Raw genomic sequence first — 12,682 nt, forward strand, 5'->3', positions numbered from 1 at the left:
TTTTAGAGTTCCAGGCATTGCTAACTTAATATATTTATCAGATTTAACAGATTCATCTGTTGTTTTCCAATTATTTTCATGTAAGACTTCTGAATCAACCCATATTTTTATGATGTTCTGCTAAACTGGAAGGTCATAGTTGACTAGAAATTAGCAAATGTGTGGCCCATGTACATGAAGGACTGGAAGGAGGATCCAGGCAACAACAGACTTGTCGGTCTGAAGGTTATGAAGCAGATCATCTGGAGTGCTATCATGAAACAAGTACAGGACACAACCAGGTGATTAGGCCCAGCCAGCATGGGTTTGTGAAAGGCAGGTCCTACATTACTGACTTGATCTCCTTCTATGACAAGGTAATCCAGTTAGTGGATCAGGGAAAGGCTGTGGATGTCATCTACCTAGATTTTAGCAAAGCTTTTGACATCAGTTTTCCACAGTGCCACATTTTCTCCTAGGGAAACTGGTGGCTCATGGTGTTGACAGGTGCACTGCTCGCTGCATAAAAACATGGCTGGACAGTGGGGCCCAGAGAATGGTGTTGGGTGTTGCTACATTCAATGGGCATCCAGTCACTAGTGATGTCCCCCAGGGCTCAGTTTTGCAGCCAGTCCTGCTTAATCTTTATCGATGATTTGGACAAAGGGATTGAGCGCATCCTCAGTAAGTTCACAGGCAACACTAACTTTCACAAGAGTGCTGATCTGCTGGAGGGTAGGAAGGCTCTGCAGAGGGATCTGGACAAGCTGGATTGCTGGGCCGAGGCCAACTGTATGAGGCTCAATAAGGCCAAGTGCTAGGTCCCGCCCTTGGGTCACAACAACTCCATGCAGTGCTACAGCCAAGGGAGAGAGCAGCTGGAAAGCTGCTCAGCAAAAAAGGTGGTGGTCAGCAGCCACTGAACGTGAGCAGCAGTGTGCCCAGATGGCCAATGGCACCCTGGCATTTGTCAGCAACCATGTGGCCAGCAGGACTAAGGCAGTGATTGTCCCTCTGTACTTGGCTTGGCACTGGTGAGGCTGCACCTTGAATACTGTGCTTAGTTCTGGGCCTCTCACTACAAGGAAGACATTGAGGTGCTGGAGTGTGTCCAGAGAAGGGCAATGGAGCTGGTGAAGGGTCTGGAGCACAGGTCTTATGAGAAGTGGCTGAGGGAGCTGGGGTTGCTTACATGGAGAAAGGCGGCTCAGTGAAGATCTTGCTGCATTCTACAACTACCTATAAGGAGGCTGTAGTGAAGTGGGTGTTGGTTGCTTCTCCCAAGTAACAAGCATTAGGAGAAGAGGAAGCAGCCTCAAATTGTGTCAGGTTTAGACTGGATATTAGGAACAACTTCTTCATTGAAAGAGCAGTCAGGCATTAGAACAGGCCACCCAAGGAAGTGGTTGAGTCCCCATCCCTGGAGGTACTTGAAAGATGTGTAGATGTAGACATGCTTTAGTGGTGGACCTGGTAGTGCTGGGTTAATGGTTGAAATTGATTATCTTAAAGGTCTTTTTCAACCTAAATAATTATCTGGTTCTATTAATTATTTGTATTTCCACAGAGTTATTAATTACCTTATTTGCACCAATGCAAAACCAGAAATTTCAACTGGTTCTTACCAAAACTACTAGACACACATGTCATTAAGTTTTTGTTTCCTTACCTCAAACCCAAAATTATAACCCTGAATCATGGCTTCCCGGTAGTATTGCTGCAAAGTGGCAGATTCTGATTCATCAACTTCAGCATCAAACTCAGATGTGAACATGTGATCAACTCTATCAATGGCACTGCTTATCTTATTGCATAGCTGTAATGCATCATTCTGAGTAACAACAAAAAGGGATGGAGAGCAAAGTGTTATTTATATTCTCCAGTTGACAAGACTAAGACAAACATGAATCTAACAATTACATTATTTTAAATGAAAATGTACTTTAATGCCACAAGAATTCATTCATCTTGGAAAAATAAACACTTTCCAGCAGTTGCATTAAGCAAGTCTTATAATTAACTTAAGTACTGTAATAAAGTTTGTTTGCTTGCATGAGATTAACTTTAAAAACAAAGACAGCAAAAGGCCGAGTGGGAAACCAACAAAAAACCCCCAAATGAAACAAAAACATCCAACCAAAACCAGACAGATGGGAAAGGAGAAAATGAGTTTTACTATCTGTAATGTGACCAAGTCTTTAGTTCTATTTTCACCTTGGTATATGGATATAGATTCTACTGAATGTAGGGACTCCAGGCTGCCACTTCAACCTAACAAATCTTTGCTTTTCTGGGTCCTCCAGAGTACAAACAAACAAACCCCCAAACCCACCAAAGAAAATCCTCATGCAACAAAAACAAACAAACAAACAAACCGTCATACACAAAATAAAGAGAAACAGAAAACCCAAGCCAAAACCAAGAGAAAATAAACAGACTACCCACTTTTACATCCCAAAGCAACCATGTTCAAATATAGGAAAAGTTGCTTCTTGCAGATCATTGATTTTGACAGAATTTCTTTTTAACAAAATCACACATTTTCTTTCAATTCAATTGTGCTCTCATACAAAGATGCATTCATTCTGTTGCTATGAATATTTCATTTGCATTATGGAGTTGTTTTCCAGTTACCAAGTGCAGAAGTGACTACACTAATATAGCTCAAAAACACACTCAAGTCATTTGCAAAAACAGAATGAAAATTGTACTGAAAGTTAAGTCCACAAAGGATTGGCACATACCTTACAACTGCAGAATATGCAATTGAATCTTCTTCCACTTTTTACTTATCAGTGAGCAAAGGCCATCAATTTTGACTAATAATCTCACATTGCTTACCTTTAGCTGCTGTAGAGCTTTGGCGATGATTGGTTGGCTAGATGTCTGTTCCTGGCGCAGAGTTATGAGCCCTTCAATAGACTGCTGGAAAGCTTTTCTCTGACTCACAAGGTGGGCAGATTGAATGACTACAAGGAGGAGGTTATCAACCTAGAAGAACAAGACACCACTAGTTCTTATAAACAAAACTGCCTCTATAAAAACGTGTCCCATATCACCAGATTCCAACCAGTTATTTTTAAATTCTAAAATATTAAAGACCTCTCTTGTCACTTATTCATGAAGACACAGAAAAGCTTGATGCTGGCAACTAAACCCAATAAACTGTCATCTTGTGAGCAGAGTTCCATCAGGGCAAATGCCACAGCAAGTTTTCAAGGGGAATATACTCCTATTCACTTCCGGAAAAATCTGGGACACACTGTATTAAATTATCTTCAGATTAGTTATACACAAAAGAAGTGGTAGCTAAGCAAAAGTATTTTATTTTCTCAAAGCAGATGGAAGTAACAACCATCACAAAAACAGGTTTTATCCAAGAAATGCGATATACTTCTGGACAAAGTATAGGGAAAGGCATAGATTTAACACACAATATTTGCTCAAATTTTGAAAATTATCAATATGTAAGAATAGGATTTGGAAACCAGAGCTCTGATACTGCAGAAGTCTATAAAAACACAGTCCCAGCTAGTGCTGCCTTTGCTGTAGCACTGAGTCATGTACTAAGCTCTGCTGATTTCAAGCTATAGACAATGCATCTGCAACAAGTCACTCACAAAACAGGACCTACTTCATCCCAATTTTCAATACCTCATCTCATGCTCAAAATTCTTCAAGTGTTGATGGCGTTCTTTTATTTGATGAGTATTTTTTAAATTAACACCTTACATCTTCTCTAGTTTGCAATCAAAACATGGGGGTTTTTTTAAACACAGGACACAATCTGTCTGAAAGACTTCTTACTTCCTAACCTTTCAATCTTGGATTTAAAAAAACTAATGACAGTGCTATACATGTATAAACACATACAAAGACAGTGTTTTACGTGCACTTAAATATGTCAGAATACCATCTGCAAACCAAATTTCATCTACTGGTGTTTTCATTTTCTGAAAGAAATACTAACTTTGCTAGAAGTCCAATGAACTTCTAAGCACTTAATCAAAGGGTATTATTTATTGTTCAATCTGAACAACAGGCAAACAAGAAGTAACATACTTGCACATTAAAAACAGCAGTATGTACAGGAGTGATTTTTTCAACTGCCTGTAATTGCTAGAGCCCTCTGAACGCTAAAGGCCATGCACAGTGACATGGAAAGTCACTCTCTTCATGGACAGTAGAGTCAATTTATGGTAGGGATCCACTGAACTGCATGACATACCAAAAGGAAAATTCACTTAGCTTAACATAAGGATGTGAGAATAGGAGGGGCAGGGAGCTGCAGCTGGCTCAGCTGCCAGAGTGCTGCAGAACCGCTGCCAGGGAACGCCTGTTGGCTTGGGATGAAGGAAAGTGTGACTGGAAAGATTTCTTCCTGCAGAACTGTTGAACATCCAGTAACTTCCACAGAAACTTAACATTAAATGTCACAATTCAACCAAGATCAAAAGTAACTGGTTTCACACCTCAGCATGTGGAAAGCACACAAACACAACATGTTCTTGGAGACTGGTGACTTCTTAACAAAAGGTAGTTTTCAAGTCTTATCCACACTTCTGATACTGAACACCCAACTAAATACTGAAAGTATCTCTTTATAATAAAGTCCAACCCTGAAAAATGCACATTGTAGAGATTAATCCTGCCCAGAAATGCTACAATCCCATTAATATTTGCATTTAACACAATTTATAATCAATCCTATCCCTAAATTTAACTTTATTACCTACAAAAGGACACATGCCTCACTTAAATTACTGCAGTTAATCTGACAGGGTAAGCATTCATAGAAGTCTGGAGATCACGAACAGCGGGGAAAAAGACCAAACCCACCTGCATGGTGCGCAGTGTATCAACAGTTTCTACCTGTGGCACTACTTTGACTGGCTGACTCTCCCATGCACTCCAGCTGTCATCTAATTCATGGTCTTTGTCACTGTGCTTGGTCATAAGCAAATAGGCCTCATATGCAAGCTCATCTGAATCCTTGGAGCAATCCTTTCCAGCAGCTGCATTAAGGAGCTGCAAAATCACAGATTTTTCCCCTGCAATACTATCTGGTACAAATACTTGTAAACTCTCGAGTCCAGGAATCTGTATCTGTAGAAAAAAAAATTAAAATCTCTCAGTCTCTTCTCTGATATATAAAATAGATAAAGTAGATGTATGTAATCTTATTTAAGCAACGTGAGAATTTCCATCCTAAAAACCTGTACTATATGCATACTAAAACAACACATCCAGCCATTTTTGCACTAAAATTTAAAATGCAATATATTTAATAATGTATTTTTCAATCCACTAGATCACCAATTTTTAGTGACATCTCTCCTTGTACCTTCAATTGATCCTTCTACATATTTTTTCTAAAGGAATCTTGTTACAAAAAAGTCCATTTTCACACATATACTATGTATCTGTGCATACATATGTATAATATCTACATACACATTTTAAAAAGTAAATTAGTCAACAGTAATTTAAGATTTATGATGCACAAATTTTTAAGATTGCACTATTAAAAGAATAAAAATTTCCTTCAGAATCCACACATCTCTCAATGGCTACAAAAGATAAGAGTAAAGAAAAATCTGGCTCAAAAAGTATCAGTTGCTCTTTTAGTGTTAATGAAAGCTAGATTAATTAAGTTCACTAAGAGAGTTCTCTTAATAAAATACCACTGATACTACTGAAAAACTACTTCTGATTATATCTGTCACATTGGTAGCAATACTTTAACCCAGTCAGGCATCAGAAACAGACTGAAAACAGTGAAACAGTCAATACTTTGATCTGACATGAGGTGATTGACTCACAGTGAAGTTTAATTCTCTCTTTTCAGACTGTGATGTCATCAAGTGTGGTGGTTTGAAACACAAAATATTGGACTCAACATTTCTACCATTAGGCAAACATACTTTAAAACCATTATTATCTATAGGTCAATGCAAAAAACTAGATGGTTGTTACTGAAAGTTAAATTAGATTCCCAAAACTAATGAGCATCTGACTGAAAAGATGGTTAAAAATTTAAACTCCCTACATGATGTTAGAGGGCCAATATTTAAAGTGTCCATCATCAAAATGTGTGTCATTTTGAGTGGTGAAAAAATGGGAGAATTAATACACATAGAGGGATAAATCTTGAGAATCAAATTACCTATCTAGATCATGTAACCCACAAATGTTTCAAACTTGAGATTCAATTTTTTCTTCAAAACGTGCATAAGAACAATGACATGATTTTAACTGAAAGGTCTACCAAAATTAATATGGTGTCGTAAAGCTGCCAAGAGTTGATACTTGGTGGAAAATATTTTTTAAAAGTAAATATATACTGATTTCCCTGGCCATTTTCTGATTCTTACACAATTCACAGACCAGTGCCCTGCTGAGCCAGATGTTTCATCCATGTACTTAACAATGCTTTATGAACTTCTCTCTTATGAACTTGATGGTCTCCCCTTGAAGAAATTTCTATTCTTAGCAGAAGTTTATATAAATCTAACAAGAATTTTGTCATGCAAAAGTTAGAGCATTATTTCCCAAACAGGAATTACACATATATTAAATGAATGGAAGGATAAAAAAGAACAGCAGATCCAAATACATTTGATCTGCTGAAGCAAATGACTTACATAAATTCAAACTACAATAAAGACTCACTGACCTAGGAATTTTTAAGGAATTTTGCAACACCACAGATGTGGAAATTTATTGTGCAGTAAATATCAAGCACCAAGGGCTCAACTTACTTTTGCTGTACAACAGTTTTCTAGCAACAGTTATTTTGGAACAGAATATGGTCCATGCATTTCTCATGTTCTTAGTACTCTCAAGGAAGTTTGTTAGAGAAGATCTCCACTATAATATTTTTGCTTTATAGAAGCAAAACACAGGTCCATAGTCTCAGATTATCTACTTAAACATGTCCATTTACCTTATAAATTTGAAAGCATTTGTTTCATAGCACTCACTACTTAGTGTTATTACTCCCCCTCTCACAAATGAGTAAGTACTGCTGAAGGAAAAAGGTTTTTCCTCAGTCACAAAGAGAATATTTGTGAAAACAAGGGATTAAGACATGGATTTCCCAAAACACAGACTAGCATTCCCACTCACACAAACACAAGTACAAAAAATAATTTGACTACCACAATTCAATATTAAATTCATGACACTTTAAATGTTGAGAGAGATGGCCCATTAAAAAACAGAAATCATGTCAATATCCTTTGACATTTTTGCTTAGCATCCTCACTTCACTTTCATGCCTCTAAACCTTATTACCTATGTGAATTTACCTTCACATACTCTTTTGTTTTCAGTGCATTCAGAAGATCTCGCACAGGGGCTGACAATGCAAACTCTGCTGCTATTTCAAGGTCCTGCAAGTAATGACAAAACAAAAGAATATGCTTTCAGACTAAATTTCTTTAAAGCATATAAATAAGATGACACTCTGTTAACTTACCTTCCTCAGCATTTTAGCAAAACCAAGAGCTTTGGAGGCTCTTTCTCTAGCTTCATGGAACAGCTCTTTCAGTGCTCGGCTGGTCTCTATAACAGACCTCCTGAAACATTGGCAGAAATGAAGTCACAATGTTTTAATAAATAATATTGCATTTATATAGCCACTCGAAAATAAGAATTATTACATATATGTTAATAAATAAAGCATAGAGAAGATAAATATTTGCAAGCAGCTGACAAATAACTTGACCTTGTGCATATTTTTGATAATAAAAAAATTTAATTTAAATATCATTACATAAACAATCTCTCATCCCCTCAACTAAAGAGAAGGTTACTACATTTCAAACAAATAAAATGATAGTTCATTACTACTGCACACAAAAATACAGCAATAAAGTCTATGGAGCTTTGCATTTACAAAGTTTGTATTCTAAGAAGTAAAATACATTATGTACCTGTCAGAGGTATAGAAACATGAGTAAGTGTGTTTGTTATTATTAAGCCGAAGGGCTTAATACCTGATTTCATCTGATGCAGTACTGTCATCGGCACTGGCCCAAAATTCATCACAACTGTCTTGTAGTCCAGAATCTAAAAAAATTCCCGTAGATTTCAGCAGCATTCCTGCAATATCACTGTAGCAACAGAAATGGGGGAACTTCAGAGTCTTACTCCGGTAACATAGCACCTTAAACTTCTTCCTACTCTGTCTAATGCAAGAGAGCTGTGTTGCCAAGTCCTCCTACAGAAACAAGCAGCGTCTTGGGACCCTCAGTTACTTTATGTGCACAGGGCTAGCATGAATGAGGACTTTCCATAGAAGCAGTAATTTCTGTTATAGCCAGAGTCAAGGCCACCTGCACAAACTGCATCCTATAGCTACAGTTATTGTAATAATCTATAAATTCACAAAGACTATCAGCTGCTTACTGAGGCCTCAAGAAGTCCAATCTGGGAACCTTGAACAACTGCTGACTTGAATACCTATCTGGTACAAATCAACACCATAATCAGAGTAATTAAATAAAACCTACCAAAACAGTTTTCCAGCTTGAGCTTCACCTCCTCTTATATAAGGAGTTATTTCTTTGGTGAAATTCCATTCTTCCTCCAACAGATTTTTTAAACTATGAGATGCTTGAGGTAACTGCTGCAGCATTTGGATCCAGCTTCGCATATAATCAAAGTAAACCTGTACAAGAAAAGAGGTAATTTAAAACAGAAATTATTATCTAACATGCAACTAAGGAATAGAACTTCTCAAATCAACAAACAATCTCAGCATTACACAATTTTTAGAAGGTATTTCTACAACAATTTTCATTTGCTATGACTGAAAATGAGCTCCATGTTTCCATGCAAAAGATGCAATTTATGGCTTAGGAAATAGAAAGTGCTACTGAAGTATTAAACTCTATGTCTCCACAATACCTTTCTGAAAATATCGACAGTATCACCACCTTGCTTGCTGTACTGCTATTCACCATTTTATCAGTGCATATTCACAGTGGCCAGAGTTTCTATATCTGTTATATATATATAACAGTCTCTATATTTGTCATTGACTGGATTCCTCCAAAAGGTTTTATTGGAACATACCCTTCTGGATAAGTGCAATAAACAGCTTTTTGAAATTGTACATTACACTTTGTGTTCCTTGATATCAATTCTAATCTCTCACCTTTATTTAAATACTGTTTTAAAAAATCCAGGTAAGTACAATTGTTCTTCAAACATCTGCCCTTCAGGATCATATGGGATGCCAAAAAATTAACTGTAATTTGTTTCAGTTCAGTAATCCATAACATACAGTAATATTTCTCCTTAGAAATGGTTAAGATACTTTCTATTGGTTTCAAGTATTTTCAGACAACACTGTAATAATGCCAAGATCATAGAATCATAGAATGGTTTGGGTTGGAAGAGGCATTAAAGATCATCCAGTTCCAACCCTCCTGCCATGGGCAGGGACACCTTTCAGTAGACCAGGTTGCTCAAAGACCCATCCAGCCTGGCCTTGAACACTTCCAGGGATGGGGCGTCTCCACCTTCTCTGGGCAACCTGTTCCTGTGCATCACCATCCTCACAGTGAAGAATTTCTTCCTAATATCGAATCTAAACCTACCCTCTTTCAGTTAAAGCCACCACCCATCATCTCATCACTGCCTTCCCTGACAATCACTAGACTCTCCATCTTTCTTGTAGGCCCCTTTTAAGTACTGGAAGGTGCTCTAAGGTCTCCACAGAGCCTTCTCTTCTCCAGGTTGAGCAACCCAAACTCAGCCTGTCCTCATAGTGAAGGTGATCCAGCCCTGTGATAATCTTTACAGCCCTCCTCTGGACCTGCTTGAGCAGGTCTATGTCTCTCATACTGGGGACAAACAAAACAGGTAAGGAATTTCAAAATTAACAAGATGAACCATTTTACTTTCACCTAGCCAGGCAATTTCTGCTATAAATGTATAGAAATTTCAGATGCAGATAAAGGCAGCCATGGGGCATAAGAAAATTTAGGTAAAACTACATTTTCACCACTGAAAAGCACATAATGGAAAAAATACATGAATGCTCAGCAATAAATGGTGCCAACAGCTCTGCTGACAAAACACTAGTGATGAGGTACTGAGGTATATCTTGGGTTGTCTTTTTTGCCTCTCAATAATAAGGACAAAGCGCAGAAGAATAAATTACTGTTGCCTTGAATGTGACTGCTTGTTAAACTAAATTTACTAAAAATATATTTCATTTAGGATCTTGCAGAGGCCCAGTGTTTTTCCTGAAAATACTTCTTTTAAATGTACATTTAACTAATTGTAGTAATGAATACACATTAAAATAAGGTATCAATAATGCATGAATGCAATATCAAGACAGTAAGGGATTATGTTAGTCAAAAATCGTATTTAATTTTATTCGATGTAAAAAATTTATTAAAAGTTTAGCTTGAACGTATTGAATTTACAGATCTATATATGAACCATTTTATTGTAAATACAGGCTATTTACAAGTATATTTTACCACAGTTCAGTAAACAAAAATGGGTATTGCTAAAATAACTGCTAAGACAGCCTTGGCTTCTGTTACCTTTACAAGTCCATTAAAACAATAAATAACATTATATCAAAGTAGAATAACAACAACAACAACAAAAACCCCACAAAAACAAAGCCAAACAAAACAAAACAAAAACACAAACAAAAAACTCCCAAAAAACCAAAACCAAACAAAAAAAAACCACCAAGACCCAAAAAACTCCCACTAATTACACCTAACTTAACAGATTTCTATTAGCAGTATTCAGATTAATACATTTAATTGGACTCTCCTTTTTGAAGCTTACCATTAACATTTTATGTAGGTCCTCTTCAAAAGCATCAATGTTGCAATCAATCTTTTTTAAGTCATCTAACACCTCCCGTAACATAAACTGGTAATATTGCTTCATTAACAGACCACCCTTCAAAACCTCCTTACACTCTCTCACTAGCTGCAAGAGAAAAACAAAAAAAACTGCCATCAGTCAAGACATTACTCTTAAATTCTCCCTGGGAACTGAAAGCTTAATTTGTCAGTTCACTTTGTCTAAGTTAGTTTGTCACTACGTGATTTCTACAGCTTTTTGAAATGAATATGGTTGCTCTACATATCTGCAGAAAAGATGTGACTAGTTTTCCAGAATTATTTAATTGCAATTCCATTATGTACTACATAACTGTAAATGAAGATGGAGGCAGATGTCTCAGACTTTACTCCCTGCACAGGGCCACAGCAAGCAACTTAATGGATAATTAATTTATAAAGGGGCAAAAGGGCTCACAGTCATCATATCACCAGTTTAAATGCAAGCAAGTCAGGAATAATACGCAATGTGTTTTACATATGCTTAGAGACCTGTGGGACATGTTTTACTACAGTAAATTCACTATTAATCGACTGGGCAGATGCCCATAACTCCAAAATCCATACCAGATTTGAAAATAGATCATGGGGTTTTTTGTTGCTTCCCTGGGTAAAACTAACATGAGCAAATGTAGAAGTGGTTGCCTTTGGCCAAACAGCTGTCACCCCTCCCTGAAGGCTTAGTCTTTATTTCAAGAGACATGCACAAACACAAAGAGCAAGGATGCTTTCAAACCTACACTAACAAATGCCTTTCTTTCAGAAGTCCTTCCAGTGTTCAGTGTGTATGGTTCTGAAATCGTTATTAGTCTTCAGGTCTGACAATCCCTGATCTTTTCTGAGCAACAACTTCATTAAATCAAGAGACAGGACGAGAGGTTTGGAGGGTCAGAGGGAAGGGAATTGTTGGTTGGATAATATGCTTTTAAAAATCTTCTACAATGGCTATCCTGGTAAAGTAATATATCAATATAGTGGAGTCAATGTATGAGAAATGATAATGGCACAACAGCAAAAAACATAAGAATGCTCTTAGTACAACAAGAGTCTTTGGAATGTTTTACAGTCCAGAAGACATTATGTTTCGCTCCCCAGTGTGCAGAGGAAACAAAGCTAATAATCTGATCTCTGTGTTTGAAACTTAGCAAGTTCAATGGAAAAGGAAAAAACAAGTAACTTTTTATAAGGTAGAAATCCAAAGCAACACTTTTATATCCCTAACATGTCATATATTTAAAAATTAACGTGCTTTTTCACTCTCCAGTCAATAACATCCAGTTTACTCTGTGTTAACCTATAGGGATTTTTTTTGCCATTTGATCCAAGTCTATTCCAAAATAAACTCACTAAACTTCATTAAAAATATAGGGTTTTATTTAAATAATACTCTTTTATAGGGACATGCTATTAAATAACAGAATATAGGATTTACAAAAAACCTGTAGTTCTAATTTTAAGCGTCAACTTTTGACACTCATAAGGCAACAGGCAAACAAAAATACAGTGTATAATGAGCACATGAAAAAATGCACAGCTTAAACTAAAAATATTATCACTATTATTGGTTTGTGTGATGGGTTGCTTTTTGTTTAGGGAGTTCATAGAATAAATCATTTTCTCAAAGCAGATGGGGCAAGACAAACAATACCTAATTTAATGACTAAACAGAAATAACCCACATGCACATATGCCCATCCAATTCTCAGCACAAATACTGAATTTGAGAACCATCTTGAACTCTTCAGGTACCACATTACAACCAAACAATGGCAAATTGCCATTAAAAGAGAACAACTCTCTGATATTACAGCATCACCAGG

The 12,682-nt window shown here is 36.8% G+C and overlaps 1 protein-coding gene across 6 annotated transcripts in view; it reads right to left on the reverse strand.

Moving 5' to 3' along the window:
- Positions 1-12,682, reverse strand: part of MAP3K4 (mitogen-activated protein kinase kinase kinase 4) — a 68,953-nt gene that overhangs the window by 28,710 nt on the left and 27,561 nt on the right. For all 6 annotated transcript variants that reach the window (XM_064648984.1, XM_064648983.1, XM_064648985.1 and 3 more), the window contains exons 5-12: positions 10,804-10,950; positions 8,496-8,653; positions 7,980-8,096; positions 7,460-7,559; positions 7,290-7,373; positions 4,819-5,085; positions 2,821-2,970; positions 1,649-1,810 (exon numbers count right to left, since the gene is read on the reverse strand). In XM_064648984.1, coding sequence (XP_064505054.1) covers positions 1,649-1,810; positions 2,821-2,970; positions 4,819-5,085; positions 7,290-7,373; positions 7,460-7,559; positions 7,980-8,096; positions 8,496-8,653; positions 10,804-10,950 — 1,185 coding nt within the window. The remainder of the gene's footprint in view (positions 1-1,648; positions 1,811-2,820; positions 2,971-4,818; positions 5,086-7,289; positions 7,374-7,459; positions 7,560-7,979; positions 8,097-8,495; positions 8,654-10,803; positions 10,951-12,682) is intronic.

Source organism: Pseudopipra pipra, chromosome 3 (assembly GCF_036250125.1).
Source record: "Pseudopipra pipra isolate bDixPip1 chromosome 3, bDixPip1.hap1, whole genome shotgun sequence".
In the NCBI taxonomy this organism is placed as follows: domain Eukaryota; kingdom Metazoa; phylum Chordata; class Aves; order Passeriformes; family Pipridae; genus Pseudopipra; species Pseudopipra pipra.